Below are 26,495 nucleotides of genomic sequence, written 5' to 3' on the forward strand. Positions count from 1 at the left end.
CAGGGAGATATTATAGAAACCTATAAATTTCTAACTGGACTAGACTAATTAAATGCAGGAAGGAAATTTCTTCACCCAAAGAGTGGAGAGCCTATGGAATTCGCTGCCATAGAAAGTGGTTGAGGCCAAAACATTATGTCTTTTCAAGAAGGAGTAAGTACATTCAACACTTGTGGCTAAAGGGACCAAGGGATATGGGGAAAGAGCAGGATTAGGTTATTGAGCTTGATGATCAGCCATGATCATAATGAATGGCAGGTTCTGCTTGATAGGTCAAATGGCCCACTCCTGCTCCTTTCTTCTATCTTTTATTTGAGCTGCCATTTTAGTTCCATATGCTTTCATTCACAGCTGTACTTTCTTTGTTACTTCTCTTATCAAAGTGCTGATTTTTGTTTGAAGGATTCATCTGACATGCATCATAGCCAATTTTTGTTTTACCATATTCTTTATCATCCTTGGAGGGCTCAAAATTATTTATTTTCTTGATGGCACACCATAAAATTTTTATCTTTAGGATCACTTTTCCATTTTCAAGGGCTAATTTCCGGTTTTCAAGGTCAAATTTAACAATTGACACACTGTGTCTGTAGACTACAGGAGGAAATGCCACAAATATCCCCATTTCAATGATGGGTCATCAGTGCAAAACATAAAGCTGATCCGTTTGCAATAACTTTCAGCCACAAGTGGCAACTGGATGTTCATCACAGCCTCCTCCTCATGCCAATTCAATTCACTCCACATAATATCAAAAACGAGTTGAAGGTATTGGATACTTAGAAGGCACTGAATTCTGATAATATTCCGGCAATACTATTGAAGATTTGTGTTCTAGAATCAGCCATGCCCCTAACCAACATGTTCCAATATAGTTAAAACACCAGCAACTACAAAACAATGTATGCAATTGCCCAAATGTGTCCTGTAGACAAAAAGCAGGACAAATCCAACACAGCAAGTTACCACTCCATCAGTCAACTCTCAATAAATAGTAAAGTCATGGAAAAGGTCATCAGCAGTGCAACCAAGTAGCACTTGCTTACCAATAATCTGCTCAGCGGCGCTCAGTTGAGTGCTACCAGAGCCACCCATCTCATTACCTCATTACAGCCTTGATTAAAAAATACAGCCAAAGAGCTGATCTCCAGAGGTGAGATGGGAGTGCCTGCACTTGACATTGACGCCAAATTTGACGGAGTGTGGCACCAAAGAACCCTAGCCAGACTGAAATCTGGCTAAAATCTCTAAAGCTTCCACATCTTTCCTGTAATGAGGTGACCAGAACTGAACACAATATTCCAAGTATGGTCTCACCAGAGTTTTGTACAGCTGCAGCATAACCTCACGGCTCTTAAACTCAATTCCCCTGCCAATGAAAGCCAACACACCATACGCCTTCTTTACAATCCTATCAACTTGGGTCGCAACTTTGAGAGATCTATGGACATGGACCCCAAGATCCCACTGTTCCTCCACACTGCCGAGAATCCTGCCATTAATCCTGTATTCTGCATTCAAATTCGACCTTCCAAAATGAATCATTTCACACTTTTCTGGGTTGAACTGCATCTGCCACTTCTTTGCCCAGCTCTGTATCCTGTCAATGTCCCACTGCAACCTACAACGGCCCTCCACGCTGTCCACAACTCCAACAACCTTCGAATCATCGGCAAACTTACTAACCCACCTTCCACTTCCTCACCCAAGTCACTTATAAAGATCACAAAGAGGTCCCAGGACAGATCCCTGCAGAACACCACTGGTCACCGAGCTCCAGGCTGAATACTTTCCAGCTACCACCACACTCTGTCTTCGATTGGACAGCCAGTTTTGTATCTAGGCAGCTAAATTTCCCTGAATCTCATGCCTCCTTAACTTCTGAATGAGCCTACCATGTGGAACCTTATCGAATACATTGCTAAAATCCATATGCATCACATCCACTGCTCTACTTTCATCGATGCGTTCTGTCACATCCTCAAAGAATTCAATAAGACTTGTGAGGCATGACCTTCCCCTCACAAAGCCATGCTGACTATTTCTAATCAAACTGTGCTTTTCCAAATAATCATAAATACTATCTCTCAGAATCCTCTCCAATAATTTGCCCACCACAGAATTAAGACTGACTAGTCTGTAATTCCCAAGATTATCCCTCTTCCCTTTCTTGAACAAGGGAATGACATTTGCCACCCTCCAGTCATCTGGCACTACTCCAGTGCACAGTGAGGACGCAAAGATCATCGCCAAAGGCACAATAATCTCTTCCCTCAATTTCTGGAACAACCTTGGGTATATCCCGTCTGGCCCAGGGGACTTACCTATCCTCAGGTTTTTCAATATTTCCAGCACATCCTCCTTCCTAACATCAACCTGTTCGAGCATATCAGCCTGTTTCAAACTGTCCTCACAACATCAAGGTCCCTCTCACTAGTGAATACTGAAGCAAAGTGTTCATTAACGACCTCCCTACCTCCTCCAACTCCACGCAAAAGTTTTCTCCACTATCCCTGATCTGCCCTATCCTCACTCTGGCCATCCTCTTGCTCCTCATGTAAGTATAGAACGCCTTGGGGTTTTCCTTAATCCTACCCGCCAAGGCTTTTTCATACCCTTTCTAGCTCTCCTAAGTTCATTCTTCAGTTCCTTCCTGGCTACCTTGTGGACATCTAGAGCCCTGTCCGATTCTTGCTTCCTCAACCTTAAGTAAGCTTCCTTCTTCCTCTTGACTAGGTGTTCCACATGTCATGTCATCCAAGGTTCCTTCACCTTACTATCCCTTCCTTGCCTCAGTGGGACAAACCTATCCAGTACTCGTAGCAAGTAATCCCTAAACAACCTCCACATCTCTGTCGTGCATTTCCATGAGAACATCTGTTCCCAATTTACGCTCCGCAGTTCTTGCTTAACAGCACTGTAATTCCCCCTCCCCCAATTAAATACTTTCCCATACCGTCTGCTCCTATCCCTCTCCATGACTATAGTAAAAGTCAGGGAGTTGTGTTCACTGTCACCGAAGTGCTCTCCCACCGAGAGATCTGACACCTGACCTGGTTCATTGCCAAGCACTAAATCCAATATAGCCTCCCCCTCTAGTTGGCGTATCTACATCTTGAGTCAAAAATCTTGTCGCCCATGACAACAACCCTATTACTTCTGCACCTTTCCAAAATCTGTGTCCCAATCTGTTCCTCAGTGTTTCTGTTGCTATTGGGGGGTCTATAGTAAACTCCCAATAAAGTGACTGCTCCTTTCCTATTTCTGACTTCCACCCATATTGACTCAGTAGAGGAACCCTCCTCTATGACCTCCCTTTCTGCAGCTGTGATACCATCCCTGATTAACAATGCCACTCCCCAACCTCTTTTACCTCCCCCCCTGTTTCTTTTGAAACATCCATACCTCGGAACATCCAACAACCATTCCTGCCCCTGTGTTATCCAAGTCTCCGTAATGGCCACAACATCGTAGTTCCAAGTACTGTTCCATGCTCTAAGTTCGTCACCCTTATTCCTGACACTTCTTGCATTGAAGCAGACATACCTCAACCCGTCGCACTGACTACCACTTTGCCCTATCAACTGATTACCCTTCCTCACAGACTCTCTGCTTGCTCTATCTGTCTGTACACTGGCTACCCCATCCTCTGAGCTGTAGCTCTGGTTCCCATCCCCCTGCCAAACTAGTTTAAACCCTCCCGAAGAGCTCTAGCAAACGTCCCGCCCAGAATATTGGTGCCCCTCCAGTTCGGGTGCAACCCGTCCTTCCTGTACAGGTCCCACCTTCTCCAGAAGGTATCCCAATGATCCACAAACCTGGCAATAAATGCTGGCCAACAGGTGACTCCCATGTCCCATGACTGAATAATTTTTTTTAAAAACCTTGTCTGCCCTTTTAAATATTTTGTAAGTTTCCATGAGGTCACATCTCGTTCTTCAAATCTCTGGAAAACACTGAGCCTACTTTCCCTAATCATAGCACAACCGCCATCAGGGAAACAAGTCTGGTGAACCTCCGTTGCAGTCCATGCTTATCATATCTTCCCTAAGATAAGGAGACCAAAACTGCACAGAGTAATCCATGTGTGGTCTCTCCAAGCTCCTATACAATAGTAAGGTTTTATTACTCCTGTACTCAAGTCTTCTTGCAGTAAAGGCTAACTGGGCAGCTTAGTAGCTCAGTAGTTAGCACTGCTGCCTCAGTGCCTGGGACCTGGGTTTGATTCCACGCTTGGAATCAGATGTCTGTCTGTGTGGAGTTTGCACATTCTCCGTGTCTGTGTGCGTTTCCACCAATGTTCTGGTTCCCCCTCTCGGTCCAAAGATTTGCAAGTTAGGTGGTTTGGCCATGCTAAATTGCCCATTGTGTCCAGAGATGTGCAGTCTAGGTGGATTAGCCTTGGGAAACGCAGGGTTACAGGGACAGGGTTAGGGGTGAGGGATAGGTCTAGGTAAGATGCTGTTTGGACGGTTGGTGTGGACTTGATGGGCCGAACAGCCTCCTTTCGCACTCTAGTGATTGTATGATTCCATTAACCCTTGGCTTGCTTGTCTATTTAACCCAGCCTTGAATAAAAGACCCAAACTTCAATGTCTTCTCAGGAAGAGAATGATCCTCAGAGAAAAAGAAGTCCTATTCTGTAATTCAAGATGTCTCCTAGTTTTTACTCTGCTCTAACAATTTAAAATACAATGCTAGATTCCACTCTATCCAATTTGCCTGAGATCTTACATCTTTCAATAAAATCATCTCTCATTCTTCTGAACTCCCATCATTATAAATCTAACTTGTTCAAATTCCTTCATAAGATAAGCCTTTCATTCCACAAATCAGTCAAGTGAACATTCCCTGAACTGTTTCTAAATAAATTATATATTTTTAAAATAAGGAGAGCAAAATAAGGAGAGCAAAACTGTATACAGTACTATAGACAGAGCCTCTTCAATGCCTTGTGCCAGCTGCAGTAAAATTTCCCTCCTTTTATAATCCATTCCTCTAGCAATTAAATATTCATGTTCTTAACCATGTCCACATGAACTTTCTGTGTTTAAGTGACAGGATCTCCAGATCCCTCTGGACAAACAAGCCCTGTAATCTCTCTCCATTTAAATACTATGCTGCTCATCGATTTTTAATGACTAGCAATGGAGAGACTGAACAATTAGCATGCCATATGTACTGTGTCTGCAGTAAAGAACTGAAAGAACTTGGAAGGGAGACTTGAGATCAGAAGGACTCAAAAGAAGTAAATGTGTACCTCATCAAGTCCTGTTGCCATTGAACTGTGTTCCCCTAATAATTTTTTTCCATTCATTACATCTATATTTGTGTTGCTTGTCTATGTCTATCTGCCAGTATGTAGGAGTTATGAAGGGGTACAGTTATGTTGGTAATTCATATTTTGTTTGCCTGTAGTTTGAACCGATTTATTTGTAATAAATAGTAGTTTCTTGTCAAGTACAAAACCTTGGTCAATGTTTTCTGTTAACCTAAATTCAGGTAGGAAAAGATTTTGAGTAAATTAATCTGTAAATTTTTTGATGACATCAGGAGCAATGGGGATCAAATATCATGCATCTTCCTAAGTGGGTTGTGAAATCATAATTGCCTGATTATGGAACTTACCCTTCATTCTCTTAAATTGCAACGAGGGAGTAATCTCATTGAAACATATAGGATTCTTAATAAGCTTGACAGGCTAGATGCTGAGAGGATGTTTCTCCTATTGAGACACTCGAGGATTAGAAAGCATTGCCTCTGAATAAAGGGGCACAAATTTAAGACTATGGGAAGGAGGAATGTCTTTCAGGCTGTTGTGAGGCTTTGGAACTCATTGCCACGAAGAGTTGTGGAGGCAGAGTCCATGTGCATATTTAAGGGCCAGGTAGATAAATTTTTGATCAGGTGGGGAATCAAGGAATAGGGGTAAAAGCAGAAAAGTGGATGTGAGGAATGTTGAATCAGCCACTACCCTATCGAATGGTGGAATGATAGAGAGAGTTACAATACTGGCAATCTACCAGACAAAGTGGAAAATTGCCCAGCTATGTCCTCCACACAAAAAGCAGGACAAATCCAACTCATCTAATTACTGTCCCATCAGTCTACTCTCAATCATCAGTCAAGTGATGGAAGGTGTCGTCAATAGTGGTATCCAGCAGCACCTGCTCACCAATAACTTGCTCACCAATGTCCAGATCTGCCAGGGCCACTCGGCTCCTAACCTCATTGCAGCCTTGGTTCAAACATGGACAAAAAAGCTGAATTCAAGAGGTGATGTGGCAGTGACAGCCTTTGACATCAAGGTCACATTTGACTGAGTGCGGCATCAAAGAGCCCTAGAAAAACTGGAATAAATGGATATCAAGAGTAACATCTTGTTAGTTGGAGTCAGACCTGGATGTGATTGTTGGAAGTCAGTCATCTCAGCTCCAGAACATCTCTGCAGAAGTTCCGAAGGGTAGTGTCCGAGGCTCAACCATTTTCAGCTGCTTCATCAATGGCCTTCCCTCCATCATAAGGTCAAAAGTGGGGATGTTCACCGATGATTGCATAATGCTCAACACTATTCATGACTCCTCAGATACTGAAGCAGTCCATGTTCAAATGCAATATACAGGCTTAGGCTGACAAGTAACATTCATGCCACACAAATGCCAGGCAATGACCATTTACAATAGCAACCTAACCACCAACCTTTGATATTCAATGGTGCTACCATCGCTGAACTCCCACTATCAACCCCCATGAGGTTACCATTGACCAGAAACTCAACTGGACTCGCCACATAGACATATTGGCTGCAAGAGCAGATCAGAGGCTTGGAATGCTGCAGTGAGTAACTTACCACCTCCTGAGTCCTGTAGGATTGAGCAAAAATCCCCATCATCTGTATGCCTAAAAAAAGTGTAGGAGCACACTTGAGAGGGAAATCAGAACAGCAAAAACAGACATGAGATGGATCTGGTAGATAAGGTCCAAGATAATTCCAAGAGGATCTATAGCTATATTAAGAGTAAGAGGGTGGCTAGAGAGAGAACAGTTCCCCTTAAAGATCAGCATGGCCATCTATGTATGGAGCACAAGAGATGGGGGAGATTTTTAATCAATATTTCTCCTCGGTATTTACTGAAGAGACAATCATGGATGCTAAGAAAATAAGGGAAACAAGTGGGGATGCTTTGGACCGCATACATATTATCAGAGAGGAGGGGTATGCAGCCTTTAAGGGCATTAAGCTGAATAAATCCCCTTGGCCTGATCAGGCCCATACTTAGACATTGTGGGAGGCTAGAAAAGAAATTGCAGAGGCCCCTGCAGAGATTTTTGTTTCATCTTTAGCCACTGGTGAAGTTCCGGAAGGCTGGAGGGTGGCTAATATTGTTCCGTTATTTAAGAAAGGTAGCAAAGACAAGCCAGGGGAACTACAGGCCAGTGAGCCTGACATCAGTGGTAGGCAAGTTATTGGAGAGGATACTGAGGGACAGGATTAACCAACATTTGGATAGTCAATGTTTGAGTTGGGATAGTCAGCATGGATTTGTGCGTGGGAAGTCAAGTCTGACAGATCTTTCAGAGTTTTTCGAAGAGGTATCCAAGAGGATAGATGAAGGTAGGGCAGTGGATGTTCTCTCCATGAACTTTAGTAAGGCCTTTGACAAGGTCCTGCACGGCAGGCTGGGACCTCCTCTAGTGCCACAAAGACGCCACACACAAACTGGAGGAGCAACACCTCATGTTCCGCCTCAGGAGCCTACAGCTCAATAGCCTGAACATAGAATTCACCGGTTTTAAAATCTCTCCACCACCCCCGTACTCCACTTCCAATGTTCCCTCTCATCCCCAGCTCCCTGACCTGAAACAACCTGCCCATCTTCTTCCCCACCTATCTGCTCCACCCTTCCCACCGACCAATCCCCACTACCACCTACCTACATCCACCTATTACCACCCCATCTACCTTTCCCCATCTCCACTCATCCTCCCTCTCGCCCCCTTGACTTGACACAACCTGTCCATCTTCTCTCCCACCTATCCACCCCACCCTTCCCAATGACCAATCCCCACCACCCCCTACCAGCATCCACCTATCACCATCACACCTACCTCCCCCCAGCCCTACTTCTGCTCCCTCTATTTATTTCCTGGCTCCCTTCCCCCTCCCCAGTTCTGAAGAAGGGTCCCAACCCGAACATCGACTTCCCTATTCTTCTGATGCTCCCTGACCTGCTGTGTCCCTCCAGCTCCACACTGTGTTAGGCTAGTCATGAAGCTTAGGTTGCATGGGATCCAGGGAGATTGTATTTGGATTCAAAATTGGCTCAATGGTAGGAAGCAGAGGATGACGGATGAAGGTTGTTTCTCAGACTGGAGGCTTGTGACTAGTGGTGTGCCACAAGGGTCTGTGCTGGGACCTTTATTATTTACATAAATGATCTGGATGTGAATGTATAAGGCATAATTAGTAAGTTTGCAAATGGTACAAAATTAGAAGGTAACGTTGATAGCAAGGATGGCTATCAAAAATTACAGAGGGCTCTTGATCAGATGGGGAAGTGGGCTGAGGATTGGCAAATGCAATTCAATACAGATAAGTGTGAGGTGTTGCACTTTGGAAAGTCAAACCAAGGTAGGATTTATACAGTAAATAAGGTCCTAAGGAGTGTTGTGGAACAGAGGGACCTAGGAGTACAAGTACATAGTTTGTTGAAAGCGGCATAAAAGGCAGACAGAGTAGTGAAAAAGGCATTTAGCATGCTGGCCTTCATCTGTCAAGGCACTGAGTATAGGAATTGGAATGTCATGTTACAGTTGTATAAGTCGTTGGTGAGGCCGCACTTGGAGTATTGTGTACAGTTTTGCTCACTCTGTTATAGGAAAGACATAGTTAAACTGGAAAGTGTGCAAAGAAGATTTACAGGATGTTGCCATGATTAGTAGGTTGGCCAGGATAGAACGTAGGAGAATGAGTGGTGACCTTATTGAGGTGTATAAAATCATGAGCAGCAAAGATAGGATGAATGCATATAGCCTTTTTCCCAGGGATGGGGAATTGAAAACTAGACGGCATAGGTTTAAGGTGAGAGGGGAAAGATTTAAGAAGGGCCTGAGGGGCAACTTCTTCACGCAGAGAGTAATGTGTATATGGAACGTGCTGCCAGAGAAAGTGGTTGAGGCAGGTACAATAGCAACGTTTAAAGAATATTTGGATAGGTACATGGATGAGAAGGGTTTAGAGGGATATGGACTGAATGCGGGCAATTTGAACTAACTGAGAGGGCACCATGGTCAGCATGGACCAGTTTGGGTCGAAGTGCCTCTTTCCATGCTGTGACCCTCCTAAAATACTGGACCAATGCCCTGGCCTTTTCAAAACTTATAAAAGTAAAAGAGGGCAGCTGGGATGAGCTCTAGGAAAAATATACAGACACAGAGATGGCTGCTTGAAACCACTGTTAAGTGGAATTCCAATTTACACCTCCACTCGAAGAGAACAATCAACCAAACCTAACACTCGAGGCTGAAACTAACTTTTACACATCAGGTTACCCAGCGCACACTTTATGGAGCCTATACAGATACCAGACATTCAACTGAAGTTGCTGGAAAAGCTCAGCAGGTCTGACAGCATCTGTGAAGAAAAATCAGAGTTAATGTTTCGGGTCTGGTGACCCTTCTTCAGAACGGGTCACCAGACCCGGAACGTTAACTCTGATTTTTCTTCACAGATACTGCCAGGCCTGCTAAGCTTTTTCACCAACTTGTTCTTGTTCCTAATTTACAGTATCTGCAGTTCTTTCAGTGCTTACCGAACATTCAACTTCAATCAAAGTCAATTCACACAGATATCAAGTATTCACCTTCAATCAAAATTCATTCACACAGACTCTTAACTATCAGGAGGCCAACTGACTTCAAAGACAGCAGCTATAACACATCAGTGCAAAAGATAATGCTGAAGCTTTCACAGCAATCTTCAGCCAAAAGTATTGAGTGGATGATCCATTTCAGCCTCCTCCAGTGATCCCCAGTCATTACTGACACCAGTCTTCAGCCAATTCAATTCACTCCACGTAATATCAAGAAATGACTGGGGACACTAGACACTGCAAAGGCTATGGGCCCTGACAACATTCTAGCAATACTACGGAAGACTTGTGCTCCAGAATTTGCTGATGTCCTAACAAAGCTGTTCCAGTACAGTTACGACACTGGTATCTACCAACAATGTGGAAAATTGCCCAAGTATGTCCTGTACACAAAAAGCAGGACAAATCCAACCAGGCCAATTACCACCCCATCAGTCTACTCTCAATCATCAGTAAAGTGATGGAAGGTGTCATCAACAGTGCTATCAAGCAGCACCTGCTCAGCAATAACCTGCTCAGTGACGCCCAGTTTGGGTTCCGCCAGGGCCACTCAGCTCCTGACCTCATTACAGCCTTGGTTCAAAAATTGAAAAAAAAGGAACTCCAGAGGTGAGGTGAGAGTGACAACCCCTTGGCACTCAACGATGTTACCGTCACTGAATCCCCCAGCATCAACATCCTGAGGGTTATCATTGACCAGAAACTCAGCTGGATTCACCACATAAACACAGTGTCTAAAAGAGCAGGTCTGAAGCTAGGAATACTGCAGCGAGTAACTCACCTGCCGACTCCTCAAGGCACGAGTCAGGAGTGTGATAGAATACTCTCCACTTGGCTGCACTCAGAAGCTTGATACCATCTAGGACAAAGCAGCCCGCTTGATTGGCGGTGCATCCACAAGCATCCACGCCCTCCATCACCAATGGTCAGCAGCAGCAGTGTGTACTATTTACAAGATGCACTGCAGAAATTCACCAAAGATCCTCAGACAGCACCTTCCAAACCCACAACCACTTCCATCTAGAAGAACAAGGGCAGCAGATATATGGGAACCCACCACCTTCAAGTTCCCTCCATGCCTCTGACTTGGAAATATATCGCCGTTCCTTCACTCTCACTGGGTCAAAATCCTGGAATGCATTGTGGGTCAACCCACAGCAGGTGGACTGCAGTGGTTCGAGTAGGCAGCTCACCACCACCTTCTCAAGGGCAACTAGGGACGGGCAATAAATGCTGGCCAGCCAGCAGCGCAAAGGTAACAGGTCCACAATTAATATAATTGCAAGCCCCAATCTCACCTGAAAGAGCTATCTCCCTAAGAGCTGTTCTCCGAACAGCTAATTCCAGGGACTATTTCCAAGAGCTATCTCTAGAAGGGAGATCCCAACAGCAATTCCGAAACCAAACAACACAGGCCTGTTCTGTACCAGGGGAATCGACAGCAACCGATAATGACCAGAAGACCTAAGGAATGACAACCGCCAAAAACCACCAACCCGACCAACAGCACAAGGCCTCAGATACATCCTGAGGTGAAAACCGGCCCACAAAGCCACTGGAAAGTGAAGAAAACCAAGTATTCACCCGATAAATCCACTACGCGTCCTACTGCGTCAGCGGACTCAACCCAAACTGAAGGCCTACATAGTCTGAAGACTTCATCGAGGCACTGGGTATGGCAAGGGGGAACAGCCAGCTGTACTTCAAAACTGTGTTTTTCCCCAGTGGTGAGCTTAAACTCCCAAGACCCCAAAGTTTCCCCCCTAGCTAGCAGAGAGGAAGGCAGATGGTGACAGTGCAGGGACACCAAGAAGTGGTAGCCTGATTAAAGTTTCTGTGATTAAAAATGCTGTTTAGCTTCTAATAGTGTTTAACCTGTGTTTAATTTAATATTGTATTTAATTATTGTCCTCTGATAGTTGTTTGTGTCAATTTTACTGTTTATTACATTTGCCTTTATTCCTTGTATTATGCTCACATTGTGTATTTAACCTTTTACCCTGAAACACCTGTCTACTGACTTCTTCATTTCAGATTTCTAAATAAGTCTACTGTCAGAACCAGGGATCCAGGGGTGATTCAAGCCACCTAAAAATCAGCAAATTACAGATTGCAAACCAGAACTCTACACTCCCCAAAACCTGTCTACTATCTACAAAGCACAAGTCAGGAGTGTGATGGAATACTCATCATTTCTCTGCAGTCCAACAACACTCAAGAAACTTGACACCATCCAGGACAAATCAGCCTGTATGACTGCACCAGATCTCCCTCCATCAACGATGCTCAGTAGCAGTAGTGTGTGCTAACTACAAGATGCACTGCAAAAATCCACCAAAGATTCTTAGGCAAACCTTCCAAACCCATGACCACTTCCATCTAGAAGAACAAGGGCAGCAGATAAATGGGAACACCACCACCTTCAAGTTCCCCTCCAAGCCACTCACGATTCTGATTTGGAAATATATCTTTGTTCCTTCATTGTCACTGGATTAAAATCCTGGAATTCCCTTCCTAAGGGCATTGTAGGTCAGCCTAGAGCATGTGGACTAAAGCATTTCAAGAAGGCAGCTCACTACCACCATCATGTTCTCAAGAGCAACTTGGGATGGGCGATAAATGCTGGCCACCCAGTGCCATCCATTTCCTGTGGGTGAACAGACTCAATGGGCTGAATGGATTCCTCTTTTTCTATTTCTAATGACCTTAAGAATAAAAGTAACTTGTAAAATAACTCGACAGAGGCCAGAATCCCACCCACCCTTTATTTACACATGCATAGTACTTGACACTGGTCTGGCATGCTCAGAGCCAGTTTTCACAGTGAACAGCATGTTTGACACTCCTCCTTATATCTGTCAGCCATGGCTCCCTGATTGGAACAGATTAACAGCCCCAATCAGGGAACTCATATTGTAAGATGTCTGCCTGGCTGATCGCATTATATCACTACAACTTGTCCTATGTCAGATTGTAACACAATGTGGCACTCTGGACCGAATAACATGCTTCACCCATCTGTCATTGAATTATCTACTCAATTCCTATATTCCTCACAGATATCTGTGTTAGTCCAATTGTGATCTCTTGTAAGTCTTCACTTTTGGTGGATTCACCATTGGCAACCATGCCTTCAGCTACCTGGGCTCCAAGCTCTGAAATGTACACCTCAAACCTTTTAGCTCCTTTACCTCTCTTTCTTCCTTGAAAGCTACCTCTTTAAAACTTTTTGTTATCTGCTGTAATGTCTGCTTAGGAGACTAAACCAGTGTTAAGCTGTGTTACTAAAAGGTTTGAATCAAATTTTGCATCATTACACTTCTGAGAAGCACCTTTTGGTGTTTGTTACTGCATTGAAGACGCTATGAAAATGAAAAACGAAAGAACTGCAGATGCTGTAGATCAGGACCAAAAACAGAAGTTGCTGGAAAAACTCAGCAGGTCTGGCAGCATCTGTTAATTCTGACTTTTTTCTTGGCAGATGCTGCCAGGCCTGCTGAGCTTTTCCAGCAACTTCTGTTTTTGTTCCTACAAAAATGAAAGCTGATATTGTGCTATCAGTACATCACTGTCACTAAAGCAAAAACCAGGTGTACTTATACCTTTGATCTTAATTTGGAATGTTAGGCTGTCATCATTAGACATGCAGGTGTAATTTCCTTGGTCACTTTGCTGCACTTTTCTGATGACAAGTTTGCGTTGTGTTCCCTGAGAGATGATGGTTATCCTCTGGTCCTGTTTAACCTCTTTTTGATCCTTTTTCCATGTGACCACAGCATTGGCTGGTGACACCTCACAAGACAGTTCCAAACTTTCTGAGGCTATTGCTATCACTTCTGGTGGAGATTTTGGCTTGTTTATGAACTTGACACCCATACCTGTAAATAAAGAAGATATTTTCATTACAACTGGCACTTTAAATCAAACTAACTGAAATCAGAACAGATATCAATATTTCATTTAATGCAGATTCTTATCAGAAAAACTGATTTCACTTTCATGATCAAGTTCATTTCTATCACACTGAAATTGATATAACTAGGCTGGAAGAAGATCGTTAATTATGCTGCTGTTTGCCTGTATTAGTCCGACCATTTAGCATTTTTCTTGCAGTGTATATTTGAGTTTGAGATACCAGGTTTGGTTTGACGTGGATCCAGATTTTAGCTTTGAGAACCCAGCGTTAATGTTGGATCGTATTGCTGCTTACTCGGATGGCAGCATCGTCAAAGCCTTATTGTGGCTCAAAGGTTCTCAACTTAAGCAAAAACAAAACTGTACTAGGCATCTGTGCCATGTGTCTCTGCTAAAAGCAGTGTTTCAAAATTGTTTTATTTCAAACAATAAACCCGCATTAGCAACTAGAATTCCAGTGACTTAGAATCATAGAATCACAGAATCCCCACAGTGTGGGAACAGGCCATTCAGCCCAACAAGTCCAATCAGACCTTCTGAACAGCATCCTATCCAGGTCCACACCCCTACCCTATCCCTGCATTTCCGATGGCTAACGCACCTAACCTACACATCCCTGAACACTATGGACAATTTAGCATGGCCAATCCACCTAACTTGCACATCTTTGGACCGTGGGAGGAAACTGGAGCACCCGGCGGAAACCCATGCAGACACAGCAGGAACGTGCAAACTCCACACAGACAGTTGCCAGAGGCTGAAATTGAACTCAGGTCCCTGGCTGACAGGGGAAATTGAAAATTGAACATTTCCATTAACTCTTGAGCCATGTGCCTTGAGCCAATATTGCCAAGATGTTATGAGGCATGAATATTCACCCAGCTCCTGAACAACGTAAGAAATAGCACGTCAGCTAGAAAAATATAGCGAGATCCAAAAAATTCGATTCGTGGTGTTTTCAAAAAAGAAATTTGATTTACATCCAGGATTTTAATCATGAGACAAGAATCTCCCTAGTGGCAGCAGGAGGCCTATTTGTATATATTAACATTTCATTATAACCTACCCTCACTTTATTTATATGCCGTTTGATCTTTTACCAGACACTGGACAGAAATTATATGGTGGCAATTTCCAACATGAAGGTCTGCATTCATCACTTGCTCCTACAAGCCTCTACCTTGGCCAGAATTGCCCAACATAGAATGGTCATAGAATTCCTACAGTGTGGAAACAGGCCAATTGGCCCAACAAGTCTGCACCCACTCTCTGAAGAGCATCCCACACAGACCTACCCCCCTAACCTACCCTATCCGATCCCTGTAACCTTTGCATCTCCCATAGCTGATCCACCTAACCCACAAATTCTTGCGACACTATGGACAATCTACCATGGCCAATCCACCTAACCTGCACATCTTTGGGCTGTGGGAGGAAACCGGAGCACCCGGAGGAAACCCATGCAGACACAGTGAGAATGTGCAAACTCCACAGAGACAGTCACCAGGGGCTGGAATTGAATTCAGGTCCCTGGCGTTGTGAGGCAGCAGTGCTGACCACTGAGCCATCGTGCCGCCCCCATCTCAAGGTATGCTCCATGGGTAATGACTGCCTGTATTCCAGATGCACAGAGGTGATCAGACACACACCAGCCTCACTACATCTTCATGGTGCAACTCTGACACCATCATAATATAGTTCACCATTTAACCACTGAACTTGCATACTGCACCAACACCTTTCACTGCAATGCTGTTACCAGATCACATTGCGTACAGGGCCAAGCGACCATGTCATAAGTTAAAGTGTGGTGCATCTCAGGGGTCTTAGCTTGCTCTCTTAATGTTCACTCACTTTGCGTTTACTTGGATGCTCACTGCACCTCTGCCTTGCCTTGCCTTATTCAGAACTTACAGCCGCACAGTACTTTTGTCTTGCCTTGCCTTTTAGCACAGACACAAAACTAAGTAGTTTTTGCATGTTTTCCAGCAATTACCAGTGAAGCAGATACGTTTCTGTATGGAACCATGCTACATCAATGTCATGTCTACAGCATGTGCCAACAGCTTACAAAGCAAACACGCTGATTTTGCATCACCCAAATAGCCATGTCTTAAAGACTAAGTTCACTGGTCCTCATTGAAGTCAAGGGTGACTCTTGATAGTCTGGGAGTCCTGCCACAGTAAAGGGATTTCAATCTGATCACAATCCAGGGGATTGGACACAGTCAGTGGTCCAATTGGGGCAGTCAAGGGCTCCATATCAGAACAGTGGGTCACAGCCAGTCCTGCAAGTCAAGAAACCAGTCCAGGCAGTAGTGGTAAATCAGTCAAGAAGCTGTACAGATATTAGTCAGGGGTCTGGTCAGTCATCAGTCAGGGCTATCATTTCAAATTAGTCAGGAGGCTAGACCACAGTCAGTACTGGAGGTCCATTCACTGAAATTCGAGAGAGAAATATCAGGAGTCATTGTGGTGATGGACAAGTTGGGGAAAGTCAGTTGTGGGAATTGAAAGTAGCGTGCTGAGATATAGAGGGGACAATATTTGTGACGGGGCAATTCAACATATAAGGCTCGGAGACAATAATGTATCAGAGGCCATGGGGTGTTGCCAAGGGATAACATCAACAAACAACACCACCCTGGCATTAACAGGTGGGGTGGGATGGTAGGCACTCTTAAAGAGATGGGTGGGAACATGGGAGCCTCAGAACCAATGTGGTCAACTAGGGGTGCAAGAAAAAAAGGAACATAAAGTGTGGAGGATCACTTAGATTAACAGGCTGAGCCAGTGATTCACTCTGCAAAGTGCAACCTGTGTTGTCTTCCAGACTCAACCAAATTGCAAATGCACAACAGAACTGAAAATGGCTGCTACCATTTGGAATGAGTGGAGTAAGTGATTTTTTTACTGTCTAAGAACAAAGACTCTCACCGGGAGTGAGTGAATGAGTCAGTTAGTCAGTCAGTCAGTCAGTGAGTCAGTGAGTGAATCAGTGAGTCAGTGAATGACAGTCCCTTCATAAGCATTAATTAGGCAATTACATAGTACAGGTTTCAGACATCTGTAATCACAGAATTCTGCACACAGGCAGTGACCAAATATGTGGAATACAAATGCTGGCCACAAGCAATTTGACCATGTCATAGTCAATTTGTAATGACGAATCTCAGCAAAGCTGAAGTAATCAGAGTGACCAGAGGAGCGACACCTGCAAACCACAATTCAAAAAGAATTCACAAACGTCTCGTCAGCTGCACAAGGACACAAAGAAGTTTAACAACGTGCTCTTATGGGCAATGCCGCCTTTCTTGAGTAATATGGGAGTGGCGTGAAAGATCTCAGTAATCTTACCATAGTTACAATCTCCTGCCGTATGTGCACAGCATGGTTTATGTTACATACATCAAAATAAGGTCCACTATATCAAAACTTCATGTACACACACTCCTTGGCCCTCCCAGATCCTACTGTATCAAGGACTATGCTAAACTGTTATATGTGTGTGTTGTGAATGTTGACTGCTCACATTAATAAGAAACTTCTGTTTCTGATACCCCTCACACAGGTTCATTGAAACCTTCAACAATGGATCCAACTACAGCAGAGATTATCATTGCTATACTACAGTGTAACAAAGCACAGAGAAATTATGGAAGAACAAATGCATCAGGAAGCCCAGGACCAGCAGCAATCTTCTGCAACTGCTAAACAGCCTCCAGCTGAAGAAGTCACAATTTAAGGTACCCTCAGGATGCACAGAAGGTACAGGAGACACAGAGTCTATCGTCCTTGATGCCATTTCCTCCAGGTAAGCGAGATGCATTGCTGCTGCAGACTGAAAATGTCCCAGGACACCATCACAAAAAAAATCTACATGATATCAAGAAAAAGCTAAAGGCATTGGGTAGGCAAAGGATAACAGTGCTGACGACATTCTGGTAATAATAGTGAAGGCTTGTGCTCCAGCACTAACCCCTAGGCAATCTGTTCCAATACAGCTACAATATTGGCATCCACTTGGTAATGTGGAAAATTGCCCAGGTATGTCCTATACACTAAAAGCAGGATAAACCCAAGTCCTCATCAGTCTACTCTCAATCATGAGCAAAGTGATGGAAGGGGTCATCAAAGGTGCAATCAAGCAGCACCTACTCACTGACAAACAGGTTGGTTGTGTCAGATCCACTAGGCTGCTGGTTTAACTTAAGGATCTGTGGAATTCAGTGCACACCAGGACACTAAATAAATTTAAGGAGGTGATAGATGGATCTTTAATTAGTAATGGGTAAAAGGGGTATGAGCAGGAGGCAGGATAGTGGTATTGAGGCCGAGGTGAAATAAGTCATTACTGTATTAAATGGCATAGCAGGCTCAAGGGGATGAAGTGTGTACTCCTACTCCTAGTTCTTGTAATCTTATGAACTCCAAAAGTGAGATGAGAGTGACTGCCCTTGAAATCAAGGCAGCATTTGATGAAGCCCAGCAAAACCACAGTCAATGGAAATCAGTGGAAAACTCTCCACCAGTTGAACTCATAACATATACAAAGGAAGATGGTTGTGATTGTTGGACATCAATCATATCAGACCCAGGACATCACTGCATGAGTTCCTCAGGATAATGTCTAGGCCCATTATCTTCATCTCCTGCATCAATGGCCTTCTTTCCATTTTAAAGTCAGAGGTTAGGATGATCACTGATGACTGTACCACATTCAGCGTCAGTTTCAACTCCTCAGATGCTGAATCAGCCCATGTCCAGATGCAGCAAGGCCCGGACAATATCCAGGATTGGGCGGATTAAGTGAAAGGTACAATTTACACCATACAAATGCCAGGCAATAACCAAGTTCAACAAAGGAAAATCTAACCATTTCCCTTTGACATCTTGGGAGTTGCCATTAGCCAAAAACTAATCTGGACCAGCCATATAAAAACTGAGGCTACCAGAGCATGCCTGACGTTAGCAATTTCAGAGATACAACAAGGTAAAGCATTTACCCACTAAGCTATTAATTTAATACTTCTTTATCACAGGAACAATTGTATAACTTTGCCATCCATGACTTAAGTTGCATCGGCTTATACCACCTGGTAACGTAACTTATGAATTGTTGAGAGTAGTCATATAACACAGCTTTTTGACATACAAGTATGCACTTTTTAACATAAAGTTGAATTTCAATGAAGGCTCTACTAATCATTGCCATAATTTTTGCACTTATGTCATTTCTCATTGGCTTTCAGTGGATACGGACTGGACTTGAAGTACAAATTATAATTACCTATAATTTTCAAATTCCAGGTCATAGTGTCTTCTCCACATTTACATGTATAACTGCCTTCATCCTCTTTTGTTGTAGTTGAAATAAAAAGCCTGTGTTGTTTACCCTGGCTTTCCATTGTAAACTTTCTTGATTGCTTAATTTCTTTATCATCCTTGTACCACTGTATTTTGGTATCGGTGTCAAATGTCTCGATAAACAACTCTGCTTGCTCTCCAAACACAGTAGTAACATTGCGTTCTACTTTCTCTTTGTTAAAAAATTGAGAAGTCTCTAATGTGGGGAAACGAGAAAATATTTTCAAAATGCGATCAAAGAACTAGTGCTAGATCAAGACATTATTAGAGAAAATATCTTCCCTAGAGAAAATCATTCCGGTATTTGCTGTGCAACAATTAGCCAAATAAGTATAGAAAATCTCTTACACTAATATGAAATTTTTTCCCTTAACACCAATAAATATTAACACACAGGTTTAGTTCATACTAAATGAGATTTTTGTAGTCACAACAATGATAACAATGTTTCTGAGTTAAGAAAGGAAAACAAATAGACAGTGCTCTTCTTCCTGACTAAGAAAAAATCTATCTTGTTGGATAACAAGGTGTAGAGCTGGATGAACACAGCAGGCCAAGCAGCATCAGAGGAGCAGGAAAGCTGACATTTCGGGTCTGGACCCTTGTTGGTTGTTTTGTGTGAGCATGTCAAAAGGAATAGGACTTTAGCATTCCACATTTACGAGTAAGCCCATTGACATTCACTATCTGGGTTTACAAACAAAACATGGCAAGTACATGAAAGGGTACAGCTATTTATAAGGCCATTGCCCAGCAAAAATCACAGTTTTAAGGAGAAAAAGTAATGCAAGCACAAAAACTGAAGAGGGAGAGTGGGACTGGGAGGGGTCTAAGAAATTATAACTTGTGTATGTGTCAAAATATCAGACAATCACAATTCAGTGAAATAAACTTAGGTTACTACAGTGAACACTGCAAGGATGTCATTTAATAAGACTGGCATACATTAATTTTGGTTAAAAATGTAATCCAATTTTGGGTAAGTCACTCTTAAAAACAAATTTACCATTTTATGGTTAATTGAGTTAACAATCTGTTTATTTCGGTAAATGATTTTGACACCTCTGCTATGTGTCTTTTTGGTTTGCTGAAGCTAACAGTTTAGGCAAACTTGTTCCAGTCTTACTCTTGATCATCTGTTATATTCATTTAAAAGATAATTAATTAATTGTATAATGAACAAAGCACAACTGTCTACACTTAATTTATATGACACAATAACTCATACTCTTGGATGGCATGCACATTTATTGGTAAATGTTTAGCATAATACACACCTTTAACAGTGAGATGAAATGACATTTTATTCCCATCACAAACACATTCGTAAATCCCAGCATCTTCTGAAGTTACACTCTTGACCTTCAATATGCGACGGTGATCCAAAGTTTGAAATACATACTTCTTGCTTGACTTGATCTCCTTGCCATCTTTTGTCCAGGTTACTTTTGCAGCTCTGTCAGAAACCTCAGCAACAAACTGAGCTGTACTACTCTGTGACACAGAAACAATTTCCTTCTCTGCTGACTTATTTCTGAAACTCACTGGTACCGCTGGCAATGCTGTTAAAAGAAAAAGATTCCTTATTCTCTCTTTTATTCATTTATTTTTGATTTTCTTTTAGTCCTATTGATGCCCAATTTTATTTTATGACAAACAATGTGTAAAGTCAACTCCTTTCCAGACTACCAATGCTTTTCTACAACCAAATATAATCAGTCAATTTATGTCTTTAACTTTCACACTGGTATTATGATCCTTGCTGATCATAGAATCCCTACAGTGTGGAAGCAGGCCATTTAGCCCTTCAGGTCCACACCAACCCTCCGAAGAGCACCACACCTATACCCACCGCCCTACCCCATCCCTGTTACCTTGCATTTCCCATGGTTAATCCATCTCGCCTGCACATCCCTGGATACTATGCGCACTTTAGTACGGCCAATCTACCTAATCTGCACATCTTTGCACTGTGGAAGGAAACTGCAGCACCCGGAGGACACTCACGCTGATGGCAATACTGGACCAGATGGATCCCAGCATGAAACCTTGCTTAACAGAACATCAGTTTCATTTTTGCAGTTTGGTTACTGTGGCGAGAGTTGGGTCCTTATGCCTGAGTTGTGGGCCGGTAGCCCAGGCCAGGAGTAGCATTGAGCTCATGATGACTGTTTCAGCCTTTGGCAATTAGTCACTGAACATATTGGCACAAGGCTGCCAGAAACACAGAAATATTATCGCACAGAAAGAAGCCATTTGGACCATATGTCAACATTAGCTCTCCAAACGAGACTCAGTGCCATTCTCCTGCTTTTTCACAGTGTGCCTGCACATTGTTCCGAGACAAATAACCACTCAATGCCCTCTTAAATCCCTCAGTTGAAATTACATCCACCAACCTTCCAGGAAGTGCATTCCAGATTCAAACCACTCATTGTGCATCTTTTCTTTTGAACTGGATATGATTTGGCTTTTAGCTTCTCCATCTGCCTTTCAGTGGTACAAGTTCAACTTAGTAACCACTTCAACAATTATTTCATGCAGGTCCCTCAAGTCTGCTCCACTATTCAATAGGCTCATGGTTGATCCAACACTCCTCACACCCACTTTTTTGCTCTTTCCCCTTAACCTACTGATTCCCCTACTGATCAAGAATCTATCTATCTCAGCCTTAAATAGACACAGAGACTCTGCTCCCAAAACTCTCTGTGCCAAGAAGTTCCAAAGGCTCACAACCCTCTGAGAAGGAATTCCTCCTCATCTCAGTCTTAAATTTATACCCCTTAATTCTGAGACTAAGCCCTCTGGTCTTAGACTCTCCCAAAGGTGGAAAGGCAGGTTGTGAGAGGGATAGAAACAGTTTAGAGGATGAACAGCCTACTCCTGTTGCTATTTCTTATACTTTTATGGTCTTCATCACCCTTGGAATCATTGCAATTCCCAATTCAAAGCAAACTGGATATATAAAGCTGTTGAAAATAGTCAATAAAATTTTCGGTTTTACCAAAAGGGTTTAAGTACAAATGTTAGAAAGACAAATTATAAGTTTATACAAAACGCTGATTAAGGCACAATTAGTGCTACATTCAGTTTTGAGCATTCCACAATTGAAAGGACATTAAAACTATGGAAAACACTGAATGAAACTTCACCAGTACAATGAAACTATTTTTATTGTAGCAGAGATGATTGAGAAAATTTAATTGAAATTTTTTAAATCATCAAGAGTTTTGATGGGAAAAATACTATTTCTTTGGATTGGGGAATTAATGACAAAAGGTCATCAATTTAAAATTCATCACTGAGAAAATAAGGAAAAATGTTTGAAGAAATTTATTTTTAAAGGAGCTTTGCTCTGTTATGGTCAATTGAAGAAGAGATCATTATTTCTTTGAAGAGGAAAAATTATCGAAATATTTGAAGGAAAGGAAGTTGTAAGGCCATAATAACAAAATAAAAGCAAGGCAGAAAATTATATTTGCATTGCTGTAGTGAAGCACTGGCAAAGACATATGGGGTACATAGCCTTTTGTTTAGTAAAATTGTACAGGTCCATAGTTCTACACATTAAAGTGTTCTAAAGTCAAGAAAATCGTGACAACTCATTAGCAATCAAAGAAGGCAGCCCACTACCATCTCAAGATCACTTAGGAACAGACAATAAATGCTAACCTTGCTAGTGACCAACAGATCTGAGGAATTAATTTTCAAACAAAGGATATAAGCTATCTATCGTCACAAAGGTTTCTGTTCAATGATTCGGCTCACTGCAATTAGCTAGAAAATGGGAAGGTAAAAGCGCCACTCCATTTACATGGAACAAAGTTCACCTTTGCATAGCACTGAACATCAGGTATAAAGGCTAAAATCCAAAAATATAGCAATGCCATCCCCATTTTCTGTGCAGTGTCACTTTGATTAATAGTTGTTGGCTGTCTGAGGGAGACAAACAATATTTTTTTCAAAGAATCACAATTAGTGGTTGAACAACATTAACAGCATGCTAATGTTTCAACCCCTAATGTAGGTTCCGGCCTAACAACCGTAAACCTCCACAGCATCTGATTGTCTACAAATACTGAGCATAAATGCCATGAGCATGACTTACCCCTCCCTGGAAACGGTGGGGAAGAGAGCAGGAAGGGTAAATAATGGAGCAGACTGGCTCTGAAAAGATATCTACCACCTTTCCGCCACCTCAGCAATCAAATTCTGGGTGAGAGGATCCATGGGCAACCTTACCAGCTAATTAAGGCAGTGAAGTGGTCAATTAACAATACTTAAGGACCTCAACCCACCACGAGCCCAATGATCTGCCTTCCCAGTAGGCAAGAAAAGTGGCTGCCTTTTCAACATGGGTGGCCTCCATCTGTCCCAATCTTGGGCAAAGACAGCACGGATAAGGGGTGAGGAGTTGTCGGTAAAAAACAACAACCTACCCTTACCTCCAATTCTACTGACACCTACTCCCCACATACCCCTCTCTGCCTTTCCACCAGAAAAAAAAGCATATCTTCTTTTTGGTGCAGGTCTTTATGGATTTACAGATTACACACCTCAAAACTCTTTCTCTCTCTCTCCCCCACAGGGCCTCTGAACAGTCAGAAGCTTCAGGAGACGTTATTGACAAGACACCTGATAGGCAGTTAGCACTTAAGTACCTGAACGGTGCTTGATCTGGCAGGTTTTCTTTAGGGTGGTGGCGGGGCCATGCTTGGCCCTAAGGTTACCCACCAGCCACACTTAGTGCAAAAAAGAATAACAAAGCCTGGCCTATAGCTTGCTGTTGACTTTTCGACAATGTAATGACCTCTACAAGTAGAAGTCTCTGCTGATTCACAAGTATAGCACAGAATTCTTAAATGAAACTGCCAGAAAACTCTCTACACTGTTAGATTAAGGTTGAAAATTGATTAAGGAAAAGTATTTATTGAACAAACAATAAACAGAATTTACTAAGCAAGCAAAACTCAACAGCAAATAAAAATTCACCTTTCACTCTTAATTTAGCACTGCTTTCAGCACTGCTAGCCACAAATTTCACATCAATGTCGTTGTCCAACAACCTGACTTGCTTAATTATTAAAGTGTGTGTGTTTTTAGTTCTCTGTATTATGTAATGCTCATTGCTTTGTACAGCATTTTCGTTGATGAACCACATTCCAGGAGCAATTGTAGACAGTTCAACAAAGAAAGTTGCATTTTCACCTGCTAAAGCTTCAGCATCTTGCAACGGTTTTTCAATGAAAGCTCTAGATTCTGTCAAAACAAAGTATGCAATTCAGTGTTAGTTACGATATTCAAACAATTTCAATTTGTTTTACTGAGTACCCAACTAAAGGAACATATAATAAACACTGCTTAATATTAATAATAATACTGATATTAATAGTAATCAGTAACAATATATGAAGCATAAGATCTCTGCACTGGAGTACAATGTGGGAAAATATGAAGTTGTTCATTTTGGACACAAGAAAACAAAAAAAAAAATTTAATGAAGAAAAATTGTAAAAAGCTGCAACACAAAGGGACTCGGGGTTATTTGCACATGAAAAAAGAAAGCTAGCACACAGGTACAGCAGGTAATCAGGAAGGCTAACAGAATATGGGCCCTTATTTCAAGGGGTTTGGAGTATGAGTTGGGAAGTCTTATTGCAATCGTACAAGGTGTACTCAGTACTCTGGAGTACTCTGAACAGTTTAGGATCCCTTATTTAGGAAAGCTATCATTTCATTGGAGAGAGTTCGGAAAAGGTTCACTAGAGTAATCCCTGTCTTATGAGTAAAGGCTAAACAGGTTGGAACACTGCTCATTGGAGTTTAGAAGAATGAGATATGATCTCATTGAGTCAGATTCTTAAAGGGCTTAATTGGGTAAATGCTGACACGATTTTTTCCCTCATGCGAGAGTCTAGGACCAAAAGGCACAATCTCAGAATCAAGAAGCGTCAATTTAAGGCTGAGATGAAGAGGAGTTTCTTTTCTCAGAGGGTTCTGAGTCATTGGGACTCCTTGCCACAGACAGCTATTTGGGGGCGGAGGAGGGTGGTCCTTTTGAATATTTAAGGCTGAGATATAGTTAGGTTCTTGATCAATAGGAGAATCAAGAGTTATAAGAAAAACGCAAGAAAGTGGAAATAAGGAATGTCAAATCAGCCATGATCTTACTGAATGGTGGAGCAGACTCAAGGGGTCGAATGACTTAGTCCTGTTCCTAGTTCGTATGGTCTTATGGTCTGATGGACTGGTAATCCAGAGACCCAGGCTCCTGCTCTAGGAACATGGGCTCAAATCCTACCAGGGCTGCTGATGGAATTTAAATTCAATTATTAAATCTGGAAATATAATGGTAGTCTTAGTAATGGCAGCCATGATAACTACCATCATTTGTGATAAAAATACAGATGTTTCACTTTTTCTTTAGGAAATGAAATTTGCCATATTTACCAGGTCTGGTCTACGTGTGACTCTAAAACCACAGCAATCAGGGTAACTCTTAACGGCCCTCTGAAAGGGCCTGAACAAGCTACTCAATTCAATGCTTTGAAAACCTCCCTGGCTCCATTTCGTCTCGGAACGTTTAAATAAATTTTCCCTTTTAAATGCAATTTCAAATCACTTTTTACCTTTGATTTTACAACTTTTAAATTAATTCAGAGAATGGCCAAATGCTTGGCATATTTCAGTAATTAACTTCTAAGCTATCAGTCACCTTGGCAGAGAGCTCTCATAATGTGTCCTTATCTCTGAGCCAGGAGACCCACATTAAAGTCTCACCTGCTCCAGTGGTGTGGAATAACATCTGTGAACAGGAAACAGCTCAGTCACCTGGGGCAGCATTGTAATCATAATAGGGGTGAGTGCCCCAGCCAGTGGTGGCAAAAAGAAGCATCCACATAATATTAATACTGGGGAACCCACAGGTCAGTTTTCAACACAGAAGTACTAATGGACATATCTGAGGCATTTCTGTGAGGTTTCCAGAGCAATTTTTAAACTGCCCCACTCATGTTCCAAAATTGCTGCTCACCAGTCTATAGTTCCTTGGCTTTTCCTTACCACCTTTACTAAATATTGGCACCACATTAGCCAACCTCCAATCTTCCAGCACCTCAACCAAGACTATCAACGATACAAATATCTCATCGAGGGGCCCAGTAATCACTTTGTGGGAAGTTCTAGGGTACACCTGATTGCTTCCATGCAATAAGCCATATCATGTTTCAAACATAAACTAAGATAACAAGGTGTAGAGCTGGATGAACACAGCAGGCCAAGCAGCATCAGAGGAGCAGGAAGGCTGACGTTTTGGGCCTGAAGAAGGGTCTAGGCCCGAAA

General features: G+C 42.4%; 1 protein-coding gene across 1 annotated transcript in view; it reads right to left on the reverse strand.

Annotated features, from left to right (window-relative positions):
- The window catches only part of obscnb (obscurin, cytoskeletal calmodulin and titin-interacting RhoGEF b), a 583,513-nt gene extending 558,353 nt beyond the window's left edge, over window positions 1–25,160 (reverse strand). Inside the window, exons 1-5 of the mRNA XM_048618408.1 lie at window positions 25,076–25,160; window positions 24,147–24,413; window positions 20,432–20,716; window positions 19,078–19,350; window positions 13,475–13,750 (exon numbers count right to left, since the gene is read on the reverse strand). Of these exons, the coding sequence (XP_048474365.1) occupies window positions 13,475–13,750; window positions 19,078–19,350; window positions 20,432–20,716; window positions 24,147–24,413; window positions 25,076–25,160 (1,186 nt within the window). The remainder of the gene's footprint in view (window positions 1–13,474; window positions 13,751–19,077; window positions 19,351–20,431; window positions 20,717–24,146; window positions 24,414–25,075) is intronic.
- Between the last annotated feature and the right edge of the window lie 1,335 nt (window positions 25,161–26,495).

This window comes from Rhincodon typus, chromosome 2 (assembly GCF_021869965.1).
Source record: "Rhincodon typus isolate 14 chromosome 2, sRhiTyp1.1, whole genome shotgun sequence".
Classification (NCBI taxonomy): domain Eukaryota; kingdom Metazoa; phylum Chordata; class Chondrichthyes; order Orectolobiformes; family Rhincodontidae; genus Rhincodon; species Rhincodon typus.